Genomic DNA, 22,237 nt, shown 5'->3' with positions numbered 1-22,237 from the left:
CGCTGCCCTGGGGGCAGCGAATTCCTGTGACAACACAGAGCAGCTTCTCCATGTTTTCACAATGCAGGGGGCACCTGCCTGCATTTTTACAGGGTAATAGAGATCCCCTTGCAGGCTGGTGCAGTCAGGCCACCTTTTAAACGGCGCACTGTCAGTGCACCTCCTGCAGGCTTCTTTGGCTATGCGCCCACGTCTGTAATATAGCACGGGCGCAGAGGCAAAAGGATTCCCTCATTTGCATAGGACACACCCCTATGCAAATGAGGGAACACTCTCTGTGGATAGCACTGGCACTTTAATTGCACCAGCTCTATCGGTATTATAGAAGGGGACGCACAAGTGTCTGAGCAACCTTCCATTAATACCAAAGTGCCTCCGGGGTATGCAAAGCGGGTGCAAACTCCCATTGCGCCCCCGGGGCACTATCTGTAATATGACCCCGGGTGAAAAAGGTAGCCGGATGTAAAATGGGGCTACAAGCTGGGGAGTAGGAATACCTCTTCTGTGCAAGAGGGAAGGGGGAAGAGGGCAAGGAGAGGCAGGGAGGATAAGTCTTTGGTAGTGCGAAGGGAAGGCTGACAATGCCAGAGTCATCCTAGAGGTGGTGAGGGGTACTTGGTGGGGGTGGGAGGAAATATCTTAGAGGCACAAAGGGTTAATGTTTGAGGACTAAGGGCAGGGGTTTATCAAACCAAAGGTGTTTTTTTCTGAAACCTGGTGTAGCGAAAGGATGCAGGAATGCATCAGCAAATGTAGCAGGTGATACATGCACAATATACAGAATACCGAATAATACCCGCTTGGAAGCATTGCTTCGGTGACTTACCATAGAAGGGAGAATCCGGATCCGACACTCTGTCCACCAGGTCCTTCAACTTATCCACGTGCTGCTGTTTCAGGGCGAAGGTTAAAGTGACGTCATCAAAAGCAGCCAAGCGGCCAACATGGGTCCATCCATCTGGGATACTAAACATAAAGGGGTTTTTGTTTGTATGTGCAGGAGAAGGATGAAGCATCCTGAACACATCATGAGTTCAGACAGGATACAGTGCCCAGAGGGTGAAGCAGCGGGGTGGAGGGATGCGCAAGAGACATCGTTGGGTGGGCCTCTAACTGGAGAAACAGGATTCAGGGTCATCTGAAGTCTCAAGTGGACAAGTCTAGCCGAACGGCCTCCTTACTTGGAAAAGATTTCCTAGAAACCTTCCAATGAATTACAGGGGAAACAGGAATTAGAGAGACCACTACAGACGCAAGAGTCCAAAGATGGCACTCCACAGAGAGCCTGATTTCTCACATTGTCATTTTTTTCTGTCTTTCTAGCCCTCTGGATTCCCTCCTTTTGTGATATTCTTTCTCCTAGTCTGGATCAAAGTCTGATGAGGAAAATAAATGCTGGCCCCCACGAATGAGTATGAGCTCAAATGAAGCCCTGCTTGGGGCATCAGAGGATGTGGGCATGGCATTGAGATCAATGGTAGAAGGAAAACATGGATCAGCAGGAAAAGGAGACAACAACAAGTAACATGAAACAGAGATAATCATGGGATGAGGTGGGTAAAAAAGGGTCAAAATGGATAGGTATGAAGAAAGGAGGTTTACAAAAGACTAGGAGGAGATGCAGCATTCTAAGACCCTTTCCAGTCCGGTTTTCAAGCCAACCACAGCACCGAGACCGCCCTCATTGCAGCCAACAACGACATCAGGACCTTGATGGATAACGGAGAAACAACCGCCCTCATCCACCTGTACCTCTCGGCAGCCTTCGACAACATATGCCATCACACCCTAATAACACGCCTCTTCAACACTTGGATCCAAGGAAAGGCCCTAGACTGGATCACCTCGTTCCTCTCCAACAGAACCCAGAGAGTCCGCCTCCCTCTCTTCCGCTCAGAAGCCACCAAAATCATCTGCGGCGTACCCCAAGGGTCCTCGCTCAGCCCAACGCTCTTCAATATCTACACGAGCCCCCTCGCCGCCATCACACGCAAACACAACATCAACATCATCTCCCACGCCGACGACACCCAGCTGATACTCTCCCTCACCAAAGACCCAGCCACCACCAAACACCAAAACCAACCTACAGGAAGGAATGAAAGTCGTCGCAGAATGGATGAAGCTCAGCCGCCTGAATCTGAACTCATACAAGACGGAGGTCCTCATCCTCGAACAATTCCCCTCCGCCTGGGACGACTCCTGGTGGCCCTCAGCACTGGGCTCTGCACCAACACCCTCAGACCACGCATGCAACCTGGGATTCATCCTGGACTCCACCCTCACGATGACCAAGCAAGTCAACGCCGCCTCGTCATCATGCTTCAACACCCTGCGCATGCTCCGAAAGATTTTCCGGTGGATCCTCACCGAAACCAGAAAGACGGTCACCCAGGCCCTCGTCACTAGCCGACTGGACTTTCGAAACGCCCTATACGCAGGAACCACCACCAAACTCCAGAAACGACTACAACGCATACAGAACGCCTCCGCATGACTCATCCTCGACATCCGTCGTCATAGCCCCATATCCGCCCACCTGAGAGACCTGCACTGGCTCCCCGTCAACAAGAGGATCACATTCAGGCTCCTCACCCACGCACACAAAGGGTTCCACGACATGGGCCCCGAATACCTCAACATCCGCCTCACGTTCTACACTCCCACCCGGGGGCTCCGCTCCGCCAGCCTCGCCCTTGCCATCGTCATCGTCCCACGGATCCGCAGAACCACAACCGGAGGAAGATCGATCTCCTACCTGGCCGCCAAGACATGGACCTCCCTCCCCGCACACCTACGACCGATCCAGGACCATCTCACCTTCAGGAGGCACTTCAAGACCTGGCTATTCGAGCAGTAGCAGCAGCACAGCACCCCCCCTCCCTTCAGCGCCTTGAGACCCTCACAAGTGAGTAGCGCGCTCTATAAAGGTTTTGATTGATTGATTGATAGGATGTACAGAAGGGGCAGGCGGAGAGGGACCCAAAACAAGAGAGTAGTGACTGACAAAATGAGTACTCGCAAATATGGACATAGGGTGTACAGAATGGTCCAATAATGCAAACGCTGTAGGAGAAGCGTCTAGGCCACTGGGCACATGGGAATAAGGAATGGTCATGTAAAATAAGAGAAGGAGGGTGCTAAATCATGGTAAAAAGGGATTGTGTAGAAAGAATGGAAAGGACTGCAGCCTGGCCTCGAAAAACTCTACGTGCCCGCTTGCTATGGAGAGTCAGATTTCATGTTGGCGAGCTATTTTTAGGGCTTACTGGCCCATTGTGGCAAGAGAGCCTGAGCTGTCAAAGAACAGATATTCTGTTCAGAAAGTGACTGAGCAATAACGATACCTTTAAATCTTGTTTTTATCTTGTCACATGTTTTTTGCCTTCAAAGACAGAGGTCAAATGTCAGCTTAATGTCTTCTTACAATTGCTGCTAATTTTATCATAGAGATTGGGGTTTACTTTTCTTTCACTGACTGCAAAGAGAAAGGATTTTGGAAAGTGAACTATCTGTCAATCATGCTGGGGTACAGGGAGTGTGAAATGAAAGGCTGTCAGTTTTTTTTTAAAACACAGCATTTCAGTAGTTTATAAATTAACAGTACTAATATTTCAAAATAGTTTAGCAGTTAGGAAAGCACATTTGTAAAAAATTTGAAATGTGATGGAAACAAAGATTTTAACCACATCGCCGCGGCACGATTTCGGGCGCGGGTTGGGATAGGGGGTGAGCGCAGCGCTCCCTCACCAATGACGCCTCCACACCATCATGAGTCACGGGGCGTGTATGCTCATGATGGCGTGAAGCCGTCATGAACCCGCCCACTCACCAATTTGCCCTCACAGGCGTGGAATTAGTGCCACACCGGCGGAGCGTGGGCGGAGCAGAAGTTGATGGCGGCTCCACGCCGTCTTGAGTACATGCCGCCCGTGGCTCATGGCGGCGTGGAGCCATCAAGAGCATCGACGTTGTTAATAGGACCAAAACACATCACTTTAGTCTATTAAATCAAGCAAAGGTGTTTTCTGTACACCAGACATGCTGAACTCACAAATTTCAAGGTGCTCTTGTGTGAAAATGAAGAAAAAGGTAGCTCAATGAAATTAAATATTTGCCAATGATCACATAATGCGTGCCCAGTTGATGGTCCAAGTTCATGACGGTTATGCCTAATAGATTAATCAAGTCTCTAGACCTGCAGGACTGGTAACATTTTTATGATTTTTCGAGGTCTGTGTGGGGCACATGGAATTAAGAAATAGTAAGGGAGTATGGCAGATACAGAAGAGATGGCGGGCTCCATTGGAATAATGAATGATCTAGTAATGCAGAAGGTACAGGAGTACACAAGTGTAATGAATAGTCACATAACTCGAGAGGAATGGCAGCACCCTTCAACATGCGGGAGTAAGGAAAGAAGCAGCTGCAGTAGGAACAGTGGGGTCGGAGGTCGAGGTGTGGCGTAGCGCCAGGTGCGGCTCTCCGGAGTGCGGGTCTAACGGTTCGATCGCCAGACGCAGCTCAGCTCAGCATCATGTGACTCTGGGCAATAGCTCGCTTAATCTCCCCGACAGCCCCAAGTGCCTTGAGACCCTTACGGGTGATTAGTTCGCGCTTTACAAATACAAATTACAAATGCTGGGTGGAGTACAAGGGAGTAGGAATTATAGCAGGTGCAGGGTGAATTGTTGGTACTGAGGAGTACTTGGGAGGAAGGAACACTCGCACATCATATGACCAATGCAAGCAAGGCACTGCCGAGTAACACCGCAGGTGCAGCAGGAATGCCAGGGCTCTTGGGATGTAGGTGGGAAATGTAGAGTCAGGTAACACTGCTGGGGTGAGAAGAAAGGCAAGTCCTTTGGAGTACACGTGACTGAGGAATGATCGGGTAGTATGGGGGGCGCAGGAGGACCAGAGAGACACATGGGATGAAAGACTGACCCAAAACACAGATGGTGTGGGAGGAATGTCAGAATCCCCCCAGGACAGGTGTTATGGCGCCACGGACAGGATATGAGGCGGTGCCTTTGGATACAATCAGGGTAAGGGAAGGCGGTACTAGAGCTGCTGATGAAGGAAGAACACTTGGAATACTGGGAAAGAATATGGTTGGTGGTACAGAATGAGGAAAGGCCTAGGCCCACAAGAGAACAAAACACCAATCAAAAGCTACCCTTAGTGCAGGATGGGTCAGGTGGAGGAAAGTCTGTCCCAGCAACAGGAAGACCCTGTGTTACAGAACATGAATGGACCAAGCAGACACTCTACTGAGAGCCTTTCTTGGGGCACAGGGGAGAGCAGCAGCCAGGCCATGCATGGGTCCATGGAAGATGAGGAGGAGTCTGGAGGAGCCTGAGAGGCTGTCTGAATCAGGAGCAGAGCAGTACAATTGAAGGAGATTTGAGAGGAATGAATAAGGAGATGGCTTGGGGCAAGGAGAGAAGTGGGTGGGGAGGCAAGAAGAGGGAATTTAAGGTCCCCTCTCCCTATACCTTCTTTCTGTCTCCAGTGGGAAGAGCATCTCGAAGCAAGCACCAGACCGGGGCATCACAAGATCCATCACTCGCTTGAGATTTTAGTGAGGTTTGGGATAGTCAGTATGGGTCGTAGTCCCCTCCCCATTCCCACCCACGTACAGCGGTGCGGATCACCTACCCCAAACTCTGGTCCGGCTCCAGATAGGCGCCTGTGACAGCGGCTCCACAGCAGGCCACGAACAGGATGCAACGGGCAACCAACCTGCAGATGACAAAAGAGAAATTCAAACAAGGGGCCTTTCAAGGGATTACATTTACTTACCCTGTGGTTCGAAAACATATACTGTGGCCTTGAAAGTGATGGCAAGAAATGAGCCTTTATTAAAAACTCAATTTTTGAAGAAATTAAGTAAATAATTGTGGAGCGTCAAGTGGCTGCCAAAAGGATAACTATAACAACAAATAAACTGAACATTGAGGCGGCACACAGTACTGCTTGGGGACGGTAAGCAAGTATGGGTGTGCGGATCGGCGTGAGAGGGGCTAGTGCATTTATAAATGTCACCAAGCCGAGGGGCATTTGAGCATTGGCTGTTGCAAAACTCAGGGTGAGGAGTTTGTATTGTGCTGTGTCTTGCCATCCAGCCTGGTGTCTGTAAATGTGTAGGGTGTGTTTGGGGAGATTGAAAGGGGTTCTTGACAATTTTACAAGGAGTTGTCCTTCCAGCAAGCTAAGGCAGTTGTCCAGTTTGCCTATCACAAATGTAACCTGCTGATTTACAATCAAGGGGGCGTAGAAGTTGTTGACTGTCCCTATATTGGAGAGTTGTGGACATGCTGCAGTAGCTCTTGACGAAGTAAATTACTCCATCCTCCTTGTTGAGTTGTGTTTTTATTTTGTAATTCAGCCTAATCAGGTTTTTACTTTCAACAACATTAAACATTGATCAGAATAGAAGCAGGACACACAAGGAAGCACGTCATGATTGGTGGGAAACAGCAGGACACACAAGGAAGAAGGCTCAAGATTGGTGGGAAATAGAAGGACACACAAGGAAGGAAACTCGCGATTGGTGGGCACCACTGTTGAGCTGAATTTGAACGAGTGGCAAGAGAGTGTCAGGCGTAAAGAAATTGGAGATACAGGATTGGTAGGGGCACAGGATTAAGGAAAATGGATAACCTTCATCTTTCTCAAGTTTGAGTGCCAATGTCTGATGCCCATTAAACTATAGCAAATGTGTGTGTCAAGTCGTGATTTGAAAGAGGAAAGATATGTGGGACACATCAGCCTCAGAATGGTAGCAGAAGCCAAAGGAGGGGATGGTCTCGGTGTGATGTGGTGTAGGGGAGCGAAGACTACTGGGTTCACACAGATTCCTGTGGGATGCCCCATGGGAGGTTATGGGAGTTGGAACAGCGAGCACTGCCAGGGTACAAAGACTGAGCAGTACGTTAGACAGGATGTCAAATATTTGAGAGCTCGGTCTGCAGAATCCAGAAATGTGACTGGTCCTTGGGTGGTGGTGAATAGTGACAAAGGTCACCGAGAGATCGATGAAAGACAGATGTGGAGGGTTGTGGCTGAGTTTTAGGGGGTTTCAATCACACCGTGAAGGGCAACTTCTAGAGACCATTGAGAAAAGTTTGATGCATGAGAGAATTAAAGAGCAGTCATCAAGAGTCTTTGAAATGCAGGAGAGTTGTGGTACTGATCGTAACTGGAATGAGAAAAGGATCAACCACACAAAAGGTGATTGGAGGCTGCTTGCAATACGTCTAACCACTGGCAATCGCTCGGGGTAGTACTCCAACCCATGGTTCTTTTGTCCAACCCACCTCAGATTAGACCCAGCCATATGTAAATCAGTCTTGATCCTTCTCTAATAGGAACAGTCCTGCCTGAACTGTCAGACTAGGCGGTCCTTTCTGAATCAGAACAAAGCAACCCACACTGGTTTCGTCCTAACTGGGGCTTTTCAGTCAGGTGTAGCTTGGTTCCAGTGGCAAAGTGAGCACAGGATCCACGTCAGGGCATACCCATGGCCACGTAGGACATTACATCAAACACACATAAGGTGATGGGAAGATGCTTGCAATAATTCTAAAGATATGTTGTATTTACAATGAATCATTTACATAGACTTACATTAAAAAAATGTAAACTGGATGTCGTTTAAATAGACTTACATTTACCCCACATTTTTTACAATGTGTTGTAAATCTGAGTTACATGTGTGCAATCTTAAATGTAGGTTTGGGATCGAAAGGAAGTAACTTCATTTGAAGTTCTGGAGGGGCGTTGCCAAGACAGCAGATGGGTAAGATGACTTTATCCCATCTCTTAGTCCCCATCGCCGGCCCAGACACCTATTTATTTATTTCAAAGGTTTTATATAGCGCTACTGGACCCGAGAGTATCAGAGCGCTTTATAAGGCATGTGAAAAACAGACAATAAATAGACTGAAATTTAAGTGAAAACGAGTTACAAAATGTTAGTGTAGCCAGCATGTCTAAAGGAGCAGAAGTGAGTAGAGATAGAGATTAAGATGTAAATGGATAATGAAAGTTGGGAGAGAGAGGGGGGTGAAGAGAGGGGGAGTAAGAGTGCGAGGGTATAGAGAGGGAGAGTTAGGAGGAGTGCATATTAGAGGAGAGGGGAGTGAATAGGTAATGAGTCATAAACATTAGATATCCCAAAACTCTGAACATGTACCGTATCAGTAGCATTAGATACCCCAATATTTGTTGAGAAGAAGTATTTTTAGTTCTTTTTTGAAGAGAGGGTAGGAGGGTTTGCAACGGATATCTTTTGGGATAGATTCCAGATAGTGGGAGCGTTACCAGAGAATGCACGGGATTGGGTTTTTTGACATTTTAGTCTAGGAGGGATGAGGGCAAGGGAGTTTGTGCTCCTCAGGGATCTAGAGAAACCTGCTTTGTATAGTTTTGTTGCAAGGTAGAAAGGGATGTTTTGGTGGAGAGCTTTGTGAGTAATGCAGGCCATCTTGTAGGTGGATCTTCCTTCTATTGGGAGCCACTTGAGGTTTTTGAGGGCGGGGGAGATCTGATCAAATTTTCTACAATCAGAGAGGAGTCTAGCAGCAAGGCCAAGGATAGATTTAATTGGAGCAAGATGGATTTTAGGGGTGCCAGCCAAAGTGGTGTTGCCATAGTCAATCCTGGAGAGGACCAGCGATTGGACTACAAGTTTGAAATCATCTGCAGGGATGAAAGGTCAAGTTTTTTGAGGTGGAGAAGGGTGAAAAGAGCGCTTTTGGATTCATTTTTAATATGAGGGATGAGATTAAGATTTTGGTCAATACTGATGCCTAGGGATTTGATAGAGTTAGCGGTGGAGAGAGGGCAGTTTAGAGCTTTGATGTCATTTAACCAAAGTTGAATGGGAAGAGAGTTATTTTTGGGGGAGAAGATTATGATTTCTGTTTTTTTGGGGTTCAGTTTGAGATGGTTAAGATGGAACCAGGTTTGAATTCTTTTCAGGGTCTCATTGAGGTGGAGATTTGATCTTGTAGTATAATTAGGTGTCGTCAGCATAGAGGTGGTAGTTGATATTAGAATGTTTGAGGATGAGGGTGAGTGGTTCCATGAACAGATTGAATAGGGTAGGGGAGAGGATGGATCCTTGAGGGGCGCCGAGTGAGACAGGTTGAGGTTTAGAGAGGAAATGGCTAAACTTGATTTGTTGAGATGTATTTAGTAGGAATGAGGAGAACCATTTGTAAACGGTGCCTTCCAAACCGAATCAATCTTTGAGAGTGCTGAGAAGGGTGGGGTGGTGGACGGTATCAAATGCAGCTGAGAGGTCTAGAAGGATTAGAACTGAGGATTCTCCTTTGTCAAGGGAACGATGAATGTCATCAATGATATTTAGCATAGCCGTTTCTGTACTGCATCCCTTTCTAAAGCCAGACTGGAAGACATCAAGGAGGGTGAAGGAGACGATATGTTTCTCAAGTTGCAGTAGGACACATTTTTCGAGGGCTTTGGATAGGAATGGAAGGTTAGAGATTGGTCGAAGGTTGTTAGGATCATTGGGATCAGCTGCGGTGTTTTTGAGAATAGGCGAGATTTGACCGAGTTGAAGGGAGGCAGGGACACATCCAGTGGAAAGAGAGGAGTTGATAATTTTAGTCCATATGGGGGCAATGATGGATTTAAGCTCTTGAACCAGAGGGGCGGGGAGAGGATCTTTGGAGTGGGCAGAAGGTTTTAGTTTGACTATGATATTAGTGATCATAGCTTCTGTTACTGGACTGAAATCGCTCCAGGAGGCATTGTTTTTGGCAGTAGGGTTTGTTTTTGGAAGGGTATCCTGTTGAAGTAGAGCAGGGAGGGGAAAGGAGGTATCTAGCGGTGCAAAAAAGGTGGTCGAAGGAGAGTTATGAGTGTTGGGGAGGGAGTGTAGGATGGTGGAAGGTGGGAGTGATGGTGGGAGGGAAGAGAACGAAAGTTCGATTATGTTGATTTTGTTCGTAAAGAAACTAGCAATTTTTTCGCATTTGTCCGTGGAGGCTAATATTTTAGGAGGGCCAGTGGAGGTTTGTTTTTTTACAATGTTAAAGAGTTCTCGAGGGCGGTTTCTGGCCTGATCTAGTTGAGAACGTAGGAAGGAGGCTTTTTCGTTAAAAATGTGTTTTTTGTACTGGGATCTAGCGGTTCTAAGGATAACCAGATTGTCTACGCTACATTGTTAAGTTCGGAATTGAACCAAGACTTAGGAGGAATGTTTTTTTGTAGTTTAAGTTTGATTGGTGCAATTTGGTCAAGGGTTTCAAGAATAGAGTGTTATAAAGGTTGGTAAGGTCAGTGGTGCTGTCAGAGAGAGGAGGGAGAGCTAAGTGAGCCTTAATTGCGGTTTCCAATTCGCCCCGAGGAATAAGGTGAAGGTTGCGGGTGGGTTTCTTGGATAGTATGCTGGTGGGGGTGGGGAGAGTAATGGATTTAGTCATGGTGAAAAGGATAACTGTTGCCTACTAGGCCTGCGGGAGCCGTGACACACTGCTGAAGCTCCGCTGGGTCCTGCACGCGGGCTACAGCCTGAAATTGCAGCGGGGCTAGCTGATGTCCTGTCACCAGAAGTTGGAGCGTGGTGTGCGGCCCGTGCCCTGTCGAGAGGCGTGTCTGCAAGAGCTCACCCAGGAAGATACACTGGCCCAAGCAGCCTATGCCCACCCCTCCAAGCAGAAAACGGAGCTCGGTAGGTGGAGAGCGGTAACAGAAACGCCCACACCCTGCTTTGCAGCCGACAACAAGCCAGAGCATTGCTGGAGCCGGGGCACGCCCGCGGACCGCCCAGCCCTGGAACCACACAAGGAGAGAGGCTTGAACGGGAAATCCAACTGCACCGCTGCTCCCAGTTGCGGAAGCCCCGCCCAGGGAGCCTCTGAGAAGAGCAGCAGAGGCAGGGAAGAGCCGGCATGGGTGGACATCCTCTAGCACAGAGACGCTGCAACACAGAGGCACAGAATTGCCTTGAACTGGAGATGCGATGGGCCAGCGGCCTCAGTAAGGCCTACAGTATACCAACAAGTATACTACAGCGGGCCCACTCCCCACGAGTCTTTAGGGGAGCAGCCCAGTTCCCGAACTTGCACTGATTGCAACAGCAGATCGCAAGGACCGGGTGCCCCTATAGATACAGACCACCCACTCAACCGGCACTAGGCCAGACACAGGGGAGGTTTATCCGCTGCTCTACTGTCCTGCTGGGATCCTGATGCAGTCCAAAGTACTTTACGCACCAGGACCATCAGACCACCCACGAGAACTGAGTAGAGGCTTGGTGAGCTGCCCCGCCTCAAGAGAGAGAAACCCTGGACTCTGACGCCCGCTTGCATGGCGACATGCCCATAGAATGGGCCCACATGTGACTGGGCACCACTGGTTGTGCCCTGGCACCACATTCTAAGAATTGCCTGGGCACCACAAGTCAGGGAGAGGGACACACCTATGAGGACCCCCATGTGGAACCCTGAGGACCCAACCTGCTGGCAGGGGAGAATGGCGACGGCCCACGCTAAAAAAGACTGCACTATTAAGGACACACTCTCAGTGCCGACCAGGGGCCCCTCGGCAGACCACACTGCTCCCCCCCCCCCCGACTTGTTGAGAGCCCGAGAGGAATCCACAGCGGAGGAGCCGGTAAGCCACTCCTTCCTTGAATCCCTGTTTATGTCCCTCAGAGATGATCTACAAGAAGTCATGCAGGACTTATCCCAGGACATCAGGGAGGTATGGTGAGACCTGGATTCCTTAGGAGATTGCGTCGCAACCCTGGTGGAACAGGGGAATGGCCAGGAGGAGGAGTCCCTACAACAGGAGGTCATCCACCTCCGTGAACAACATCTGGTCCTTCAGGCTTATGCTGAGGGACCTGGAGAATAGATCCCGCCGGAATAATATTTGCATATGAGGCATGGCATCCAATGCAGAGGGTAAGGACATCTTTACCTACATTGGGTTCCTCTTCCACCATATTCTGGGAGCACCTCCAAAGACAGTCATCAAATTGATCGTGACCACCGGGTTGGAGGAGCGTGCCATGAGGGGGCCCCCTGGCAGCCAGTTTAGTCTGCATTCATGATTTCCAAGTGAAGGAGGAAATCATGTGCAAGGCCCGGGAGAAACACCCTCTCCACTTCAAGGTTCAAGCACCGACGCGATTTCATGACCTGGCAGCAATTACGCTGCAGCGACGGCATGAGTTCAAACCGGTCACACAGCATCTACAGAACAAGCGGTTGATCTACTCCTGGGGACACATCTTTTGCATAATTTTTTGCTTGGAAGGGAGATTTCACCAATTGCAGTCCTTGATAGAATCCTGATAGATCCTTGGCATTGATTCAAACATGGAGGGATGTATGCTGGCGTCCTCCCAACCCCAGTCTAAGAACCGCAGACCCTGAGGAAAGGGCCGCGGGTTGGGGAAAGTAGTAGCGTTCCCTGACTCCATAGAGATAGCAGAGGGGCAGAAGGTAGCCCTGAAGCCAATCCCTGAGGTTCTGGCTAAGACGGATGACCCGTAGCGCTGAAACTTTCTCAGACACTCCCCCCAGTCACAAATCTGGACAGATCACACTACAGATACCACACCTCCGGAGGCCCGGATGCTTGACACCAGACCAAGCCTTTGCTACAATCATTTGCCAGGACACAGATCCAATGCTGGCCACAATTCTTAAGATACTCACCCTTAATGTAAGGGTCTCGACAACCCGGTAAAACACAAAACTGTTTTATCATACCTCAAGAATTCCGGGGTGGATATAAGTCTACTCCAAGAGACACGCCTCCTTTCAAGGGATTGTCACCGCCTCCTTTCTTTGGCATTATGCCATCAGTTCTGCTCCTCCGCTTCTTCCAAGATGGTGGGGGTGGCCATACAAGTGGCGCACTCCTTCAAGGGGAAAGTGGGACACAAGGGGATGGAGCTGAAGGGCAGAATGCTCACCTACTAATTCAAACTTGGTGATTGGTCTTTCATAATAGGGTCTATTTATGCACCGAATGAAGTACAGGAGACCATTTTGAGAACAGCGTTAGCAGATGCAGTCTCTACTGAGGAGAGAGGAGTTATAATAGGGGGAGGCCTGAATCTAGTTTTTAACAATGACTTAGATAGATCTGCGCTACAGTACAAACAGACTGGGGCATTGTTAAAGGGTGGGCACGGTGGTTGAAGGAACTGGGGCTCAGAGACTTGTAGAGGGATTCCTACCCTTGAGCGCGCGAATACACCTTCTTCTCCGATGCACACAAGACATTTGCCATGTTAGACTATCTCCTTGGCACGAGGGGCATACAAAACCTGATCACAGAGAATGAGATTCTCTCAGCGGCACTCTCCGACCACTCAGCAGATACATTATCAATGTCCTTGCCCTAGGTGGGCCCCCACATCAATCATGGTGCTTACACAAAACAATGCGGCATCGTCCCGAAGTGGTGACCGAGATCCAAAAGGCCAGAACTACTTACCTCACACTTAAGGACACATCAGAGGTCTCCATCGCGACACTTTGGGAAGCCCTCAAAACATGTATCAGGGGTGAACCGACAACAAATTGCGTAAGGAGAAGAGACAGCCTTTCTGCCCAGGTCAAAGAGTTGGAATGCATACATCAACACACTGGTGCACTGAGTCTCTGGCACCAGCTAACTCCACTGCGCTCCCAGTTAGCTAGTCTAGATCTAAACCAGGCAGAATACACAGCACTCCATCTTCACCATCCCTATTACATTGGTGGGGATAAATGCAGCTGCCTCTTTGCGAACAAATTGTGTGCCCAACGGCAATCTTTCGGGAGTACTCTCTGTATACAAATACAAGAAAGGGCACATCACTAATGATAAGGACATAGCGGTCTCCTTTAAAAGTTTCTATGGGCAGCTATATTCTTGTAAACACCTTGATCTCGCAGCTAGCGCTGCCTATCTCCAAAAACGCATATACATCTCGCCTTACACCAGATCAAGCAGAGATTTGGGATGACATCTCCACGAGGAGGTCATATCGGCCTTACAATTTTCAAAATCGCTGAGTCCAGACGAATACCCCCCTATCTTCTATAAAACTTTCTGCCACGCTTTGACCCCCATTCTTACCAGGTTATTCAATTCTTTTGCCACTCCTGGCGCGATCCCCACCTCGATGATGACCGCATCCGTCATGGTCATACCCAAACCGGGCAAGGATAAGCAACCATGTAGTTCCTACCAGCCTATCTTATTCAGGTGGAAACCCCTCCCCCCCTTTAAACATTGACACGCAGCAGTGGCCAGTGGGCCAGACCCCCAGGGTGGACCAGACACCAGGGTGGGCCCCAGGATGGATAGACCGGGCCAGACCCCCGGGTGGACCGGGCCAGACGCCAGGGTGGACCGGGCCAGACCCCAGGGTGGACCGGGCCAGACCCCAGGGTGGACCGGGCCAGACCCCAGGGTGGGCCCCAGGATGGATAGACCGGGCCAGAACCCAGGGTGGACCGGGACAGACCCCAGGGCGGACCGGGCCAGACCCCAGGGTAGACCGGGCCAGACCCAGGCCAGACCCCAGGGTGGACCGGGCCAGACCCCAGGGTGGACCGGGCCAGACCCCAGGGTGGACCAGGCCAGACCCCAGGGTGGACCGGGCCAGACCCCAGGGTGGACCGGGCCAGACCCCAGGGTGGACCGGGCCAGACCCCAGGATGGACCGGGCCAGGCCCCAGGATGGACCGGGCCAGACCCCAGGATGGGCAATTGGTCTCTCCACGTGCAAGCACCGGTGAAGGACTATTTCAATCTGAATCAGATCAAGGAAACTAAACATTCTGAAAATTACAAAGTCATGCTTACACCTACCTATGGGGCAATTGTAAGAAGAAAGGGAAGCATGAAGTAAGGTGGATATGTTAGTCTAATATTTGAATTGAGAAGGATAGTGGAGGGATAGAAGAGGGAAGAGTTTGCATTTACATAGCGCTTGCTCCTCCTTATGAGGTATTGAAGCACTTTGAGGCGAGCAGCACACTACTGCGGAACCCAAACAGGATGAGTGGGGAATTAGTATAGGGAAAGTCCTGCCTAGATATGAGAGTGACCAATTCCCTCTTCGCCTCTCCCTTTGTGGAGGTGACAAATGGGGGAGTGGGACCCCTGAATTGCCAGGAGGTGGTCTTGCATCAGTAACAATTGGAGGAGAATGAAGTGGGAGAGCATTGAGGCCAATGAGTCCAAGCCCGCCTCACTCCATCAAGACCTAGACCCTCTCCTTCTAACATGGCTAACTCAGAGGAGGCACCCACATGATCTGGGATGCTTCTAGCAAATGCTTTGAGAAATGTAAAATGAGCTTCTTCACTAAACCTCCCACACACAAGAATCACCACCCAGAAGTCAGGTCCCACATGGCATGAATGGACTTGCAAGTCAGCTAAGTGCAATCTCCTTAGCGTCATTAAAAGAGAGTTCTTGCAGGATATAAAGTTAGCTTGAGCAAATTACAAACCAGTCCTGAAACATGCAAAATCGACTTGGGACACAGCAATTTGGAATGGTAACTTGTCTGCAACACGCTCAGGGAACCAGGTAGCTGCTTTCTGGCACATAATAGTGCCTGTTGCCAAGACAAATGGGATCAAGCTGGAAGCACACAATCTCCCACTAGATTTGTGAATCATTTCAAATCTTTATTAAGTAGCCCCCTCTAACCCTTGCAAATCTTGACTCCCTGTTCCTATGGTGTCCGCACACCATGCGAGACTCAATTTGACTTCGATATTATTAAAGATGGACGAGTATTTTCTGTGACCTACTCCATTAGATCTCCGAAGGCAGGAAAGGCACACGGACCAGATCGAATTCCGATGGACCTTTTTATGCCTGAACCAGCAATCTGGGAACCCTGCCTTACGTGCATTTTTAATGCTATTTTAGCAGGAGGTGAGATTCCATCCTCATGGAAAGAGGCGGTGCTTATTCATACATAAGAAAGGCCCACATTTTGACCCAGTCAACTACCGCCCAATTAGCCCGATTGATTCCTCTAAAACATCTTTTGCAAGCTTTAATTATAGCAGCTCCTTATTTGAGCCGGTGAAAATAAAATTAAAATCCAGTTTCAGGCTGGATTTTGCACGCACCAAAACTAGCACAATTGACCAGGTTTTTAAGTTTCAATTAATAAGGTGGAAAGAAGTAGACATCAAAAGAGGTAGCCTTTATGTCGTTTTTGTTAATCTCAAGACGGCAGAGACCTAGGGCTTCCCCGCCCTCTTCTTGATTTATTTGCCAGGTTTCACCATGATAATTTTGCTCAAGTCAGATGGGGTAAAAATATGGAAAACACTGTTCCCTTTAAGGTTGCAAAAGGTCTCCAGCAACGATGTGTCCCCACAGATCTCTAGACTGGGGGTGAATGTTTTGATTTGTTCTGCAATCCGTCCGTCAAATGTGTGGCTTTTGCTTTCTCGCCCCAAGTGTGCCGGGTGTGCCCAGACGTGAGTCCTGGGTTTACTGTGCCACTGGATTCAGGCTAGCCTGGCTGATGAGGGGTGAAACCCCGAAGCTGGTCCTAGGATGCTTGTTTCCAGTCCAGGGAGGACCTGGCTTGGCAGTTCGGGATGGACTGTTCCCATTGGGTGCAGGGTCAAGACTGATTTGCATATGGCCAGGTCTAAACTGGGGTGGCATGGTGAGCAAAAGAATGATGGATTTAACCCAGATCTCTTGACTGGGGGTGAATGTTTTGATTTGTTCTGCATTCCGTCCATTAACTGGACGCCTTTTACGAATGGGGAAAACACTGATCCCTTTAAGGTTGCAAAAGGACTCCGGCAAGGATGTGTCCTTGCCCCCACATTGTTCCTGCTGTTTATAAATGGCCGCACAAACTACCTCTTGGGTTGTGATAATGATTCTCCAGAGAAATAAAATACCCGCCTTATTATTTGAGGTCGATTCTTTATTAGTATCAAAAATCCCAAGGGCCTAGAGACCCTTTTAAGTAAGTACAACATACTCTGCCTGGATCATGGACTGACAATCAATGCGACAACATTTATGGCCACCCACCCCATAGAGGCTTCAGAGGATCAATAATATTGGTAGAGAGGAGCTGGAGAAAGTGCTAGATTTTGATTATCTCGGCATCCGCCTCTGGAGTGCAAATACTTCGGGTTCCCAGGTTATCAAAAGTACTCTTATGCTAAAGCACAGGGTGGCAGCAGTACTAACATTTGCAAACAAGCCCTCGTTCCATCCAATGTCCCCCATTCTTGAGGTCTGGAGGGGCAAAGCCGTAGCTCCTGCTACATATGGACCCAGACTCTGGGGATATGCGGATTTAAAAGCCCTGGCGGTGGCTGAGAATACATTTTCAAGAGCAGCCCTTAAATTGCCAAAAGTACACCAGTGATTTGTAAACACGACTTGTGCTTCCGGTCTATTGCACCCCGAGCGCATCTGAACCCTATTCTGTTGGGAGTACGGGTTTAGTCTACAACGGAGCTGGCAGAATGTAGGGTGGGATTAAAAGATGTTCTCGATAAATCCCAGAGAGGTGTTCAGTTACCCTGGTTGGACTCTGCAATACAGTCCCTATACTCTATGAATCTATAGGAGCATTGGTTGTACCGTGAAACTCTTCCATCTTCCACAAACATGAGCTTGAAGGCATCTACTGGAGCTTGAGGAGGGTACATTCTCCAAACAGGCGGATTTGTCAAAATGACCGATTGCTTCATAGGACTCAGGCCCAGCTCTTATTTTGAAAACTATATGAATGATATCGACTCTCCATTCACAAAAGCCCTTCATAGAAGGTTCAGGTTAGGCTTGTTACCTCTTGGTTCCTTTACCGCTCAACGGAATAGTCAACAATACAGGTTGGAATCATCACCGCATTACACGTAAGTGATTTAGCTACATCACTCACTAACTGAATATAGTCAGTGACAGCATATGTTGCTTATGTACATTTTCAATTGTTATCCCTTACCGTAACAAGAGAACAGACCTGGAAATGGGTATTTTTGCAAATCTTGAACACTCGTAACAAAATTATTCACGCACGAATCGTCTTTCAATTTTAGCTCTCTACCCCCCCTTTTGGTGTTTTGCGTTAGTTGTAATTTTGACAGACTCCACTACTATTTCACATCCACAAAGGATTACTAATTGGCACTTGGTCTCTCCATCTCATAATAGGCTCATAGACCGTCTGAATTTATCAGAGGTACATTCTGTGTTAAATCTATACTAAATTATGGGATACTCTGTTAAAACATATACTTTTATCACCACCGCTCACATTGGTCTCCATACTATGCTATCAAATCACGGTGTGGACAACTTCTTTAACATAAGAAGTAATGATGTGTTATATATTCTGTTAAACCATGACCGAATAGCAGTACATATACATATGGCGATATGTTTTTTTCTTTTCTTTTCAATCTGTACAGCCTTGAAAAAGTTGTGGGTTACATTCCCATTTACGACGAAACACGTGTCGGCTGTGTGAGAGTTTCCAGTGAACAGGAATAAATTTGAAACTGAATTACAAGAACATGAACTCATCTTTACTATATTGTGACAATTGGTGGAAACACTGGCATATATAAGCAACATTGTATTTTACGTGTGCTAAGGAGTATTGTGGAATAGTCAACAAGGTGGAAACAAAATGTCCTTTCTGCAGAAGTGCTGAAGAAGCCGGTGACCATATCTTTTTCTGCTCAAGGTATGACAAGCAGCAAGGGCGTTGGCTTGCTCCTTTGTGGCGTCTTTTCGGAGTCGCCCAATACAGAGTAGCGATAAGGATATGTGGCCCGGACACGCCCCGGGTCAAAGTTGAAATTTGTGGACCGCACATGGCCAATTCGCAAAAAATTGGCTCTTTTACCCTTTCTTTGCTCTCTGTCTAATTAAGATCCCCTCCCTCTCGCCCATCACGGTTTTCTGGGTTTACAACTTGTTTTAAGGTACAATGTAAGCTGAAGCCCTTGCACTTTCCTCAGCTAGGCTGACTGTGCGCCTGGAAGGGTACGTACCCCAAGCTGCACGCCTGTATCCATAACATCTGGTCCCACCTTGGATAAATCCCGAGCCGTACGGGCTTTTATACCCTCTTTCTTAGATTCAGCTGCATGTCTCCTGGTTTCCAACAAGCTGATGCTTTTGCGAGATTGTAACATACACCCAGATGACCAACTAGCTAGAGATGCTGATCACTTTAATCATCTGTTGCCTGTAGTCTTACAGGAACGAACATAGAACAAGTGACAGAATGAAGACAAACCACCTGGATAGATGTCACGCATCTGGCGTAGAAAACCCCGACGTGTGTATCCTACATCCCAAGCGCCAAGAGGCGCAAAGACATGAATGATGCCAGGAGTCACAGTCACTCCTGGCTTGAAAGGTAGCAGACTTCGCCTCTGGGGTTTTCAGTTTTGTTTTTAACGCGTTTTTCAAGCGGCCACTGTTGGATGCAATAATTTGTGCTCCTGGTAACATCCAAGACTGAGGTGTTAATTATCACATCGACTTTTTTTAATGGGTGTGGGGGGTCGGGGGGTTATAATTATCACACCGAAATCTGCATGAGACAGAAAATACTGGACCCGTCACCCATGTTACATGCCAGCAGGGTTGACCCGCCTTTTAATTAAGGGCGCAAGCTTCATCACGCCCTGTAATTACCAGGAGCAGTCAACATTGCAGCCCTTATGTTTGCGGGTGTGTGCGCAGGGCTCAGAGTGTAGGGTGCCACCTGGAATCAGGCCCTAGGCGGACTCAGATGCCCCCGAAAACAGAGCGGAGGTGTCACGCATGCCCTGGCCCCAAAATAAGCAGCTGTTGACGGAGGTGTCACGCATGCCCTGGCCCCCAAAGAAAGAGCTGTTGACTGAGGTGTCACGCATGCCCTGGCCCCCAAATAAAGAGCTGTTGGCTGAGTTGTCACGCATGCCCTGGCCCCCAAATAAAGAGCTGTTGACAGAGGGGTCACGCATGCCCTGGCCCCCAAAGAAAGAGCTGTTGACTGAGGTGTCACGCATGCCCTGGCCCCCAAATAAAGTGCTGTTGACAGAGGGGTCACGCATGCCCTGGCCCCCAAATAAAGAGCTGTTGACTGAGGTGTCAGGCATGCCCTGGCCCCCAAATAAAGAGCTGTTGACTGAGGTGTCACGCATGCCCTGGCCCCCAAAGAAAGAGCTGTTGACTGAGGTGTCACGCATGCCCTGGCCCCCAAAGAAAGAGCTGATGACTGAGGTGTCACGCATGCTCTGTCCCCGCAAATAGAGAACTGTTGGCTGAGATGTCCCACGTGCCCCATCTCCTTAACAAAAAGCTGTTGGCTAAGGTATCAGGCATGCCCTGTCACCCTAATAAGGAGCTGTTGGCAGAGGTGTCACGCATGCCCGAGTGATACCACTGACAGAGACAGTCCTGGGAGGCTGTGCAGGGCACGACTCCCCGCCGCCCGTTCTCGAAGTCTCGCTAATGTTGCTTAAGCATTAGTGATACGAAATGACTACAATTCCCAGCATGCACTGTGATGACCTCGGAGACAACAGGAGCAAACTTTATATAACTCTTCTGTGGGTTAACAGAGAGGGCCATGAAATATCGTTTTCAAACAAGCAAATAGTGTTTCAAGGGTGCTGGAAAACACAGTCTGAAAAAGCTAAACCCACCCCTGGCTGCAAAATATTTAAATACTTTGATCGCTGTCCAGACGCCAACAGAGGCATGCTGGTAGGTGTAGTCTAACACAGCCCAGACTGGCCGGAAACACACATTTCGCACAATCCACTTGCCGGGCCAGGCCCGGGCCCAGAGGTGCTGCTTACCCCTCCATGGCTGCCGGGCCCAGGGCTGATGGCTGAGAGCGAGGGCTGTCTGTCTGTCTCTCCTGGAGTCCTCGGCACTCTCTCGGAGTCCAGCGGTTCCTGCTGCTGTCAGTGCCGCACTCTCGAGGCGCTGCCGCTGCCCTCCGCGGGCTCTGTCTCGAGGCGCTGCCCTCCGTCTCCGCAGCGCTGCTGTTCGTGTGTCAGCCTCGAGGCGCTGTCGCTGTCCTTCTTGTCAGCTTCGAAGCGCTGGCTCTGGCCCTGCTCTCTGTCTCCGCAGCGCTGCCCTCTGTGTCTCTGCCTCGAGGCGCTGTCCTCTGTCTTTCAGTCCCTCGTCTCGTGCCCGCTGCTTCTTCCTCTCTCTGCGGGACTGTCAGCTGACTCTGCTGCAGTCAGCTGACTCCTGCCCTCTGCGGGGGGAGGGGCCCGAGACTGCCACCGCTGCCCTGCAAGGGCAGGAGAGGGGACTGCCCATGTGACTCCTGCCCTCTGCGGAGGGGGCTGGGACTGCCCCTGCAAAGGCAGGAGAGGGTACTGCCCATGTGACTACTGCCCTCTGCGGGGGGAGGGGCCTAGGACTGACCCTGCCCTCTGCACGGGCAGGAGAAGAATACTGTCCTGTCCATGCACAGACCAGCCCGACTCAGTGGCAGGAGAGGAGAGGGCACCAGAGAAGAAGGGAGCAGGAGTAAAGGTGAGAGGCAGAGGGGAGCAGGCAGGCGGAGTACAGGTGAGGGGCAGAGGGGAGCAGGCAGCAGGAGTACAGGTGAGGGGCAGAGGAAGAGCAGGCAGCAGAAGTACAGGTGAGGGGCAGAGGAAGAGCAGGCAGCAGGAGTAAAGGTGAGAGGCAGAGGGCAGCAGGAGTACAGGTGAAAGGCAGAGGGGAGCAGGCAGCAGGAGTAAAGGTGAGAGGCAGAGGGGAGCAGGCAGCAGGAATACAGGTGAGGGGCAGAGGGGAGCAGGCAGCAGGAGTACAGGTGAGAGGCAGAGGGGAGCAGGCAGCAGGAGTACAGGTGTGGAGCAGAGGAAGAGCAGGCAACAGGAGTACAGGTGAGAGGCAGAGGGGAGCAGGCAGCAGGAGTACAGGTGATGAGCAGAGGAAGAGCAGGCAGCAGGAGTACAGGTGAGGGGCAGAGGGGAGCAGGCAGCAGGAGTACAGGTGAGGGGCAGAGGGGAGCAGGCAGCAGGAGTACAGGTGATGAGCAGAGGAAGAGCAGGCAGCAGGAGTACAGGTGAGGGGCAGAGGGGAGCAGGCAGCAGGAGTACAGGTGATGAGCAGAGGAAGAGCAGGCAGCAGGAGTACAGGTGAGGGGCAGAGGGGAGCAGGCAGCAGGAGTAAAGGTGAGAGGCAGAGGGGAGCAGGCAGCAGGAGTACAGGTGAGGGGCAGAGGGGA

At 49.6% G+C, this 22,237-nt stretch overlaps 1 protein-coding gene across 1 annotated transcript in view; it reads right to left on the bottom strand.

Moving 5' to 3' along the window:
• TPP1 (tripeptidyl peptidase 1) overlaps positions 1–21,317 on the bottom strand; it is a 124,124-nt gene extending 102,807 nt beyond the window's left edge. The window contains exons 1-3 of the mRNA XM_086933686.1: positions 20,847–21,317; positions 5,662–5,745; positions 827–966 (exon numbers count right to left, since the gene is read on the bottom strand). Of these exons, the coding sequence (XP_086789812.1) occupies positions 827–966; positions 5,662–5,745; positions 20,847–20,854 (232 nt within the window). The 5' untranslated portion in view covers positions 20,855–21,317. The remainder of the gene's footprint in view (positions 1–826; positions 967–5,661; positions 5,746–20,846) is intronic.
• Positions 21,318–22,237: the final 920 nt, after the last annotated feature.

Source organism: Lissotriton vulgaris, chromosome 8 (genome assembly GCF_964263255.1).
Source record: "Lissotriton vulgaris chromosome 8, aLisVul1.2, whole genome shotgun sequence".
In the NCBI taxonomy this organism is placed as follows: Eukaryota; Metazoa; Chordata; class Amphibia; order Caudata; family Salamandridae; genus Lissotriton; species Lissotriton vulgaris.
The sequence above is the reverse complement of the archived record's forward strand: the minus strand, read 5'-3'. Positions and strand labels throughout refer to the sequence as shown.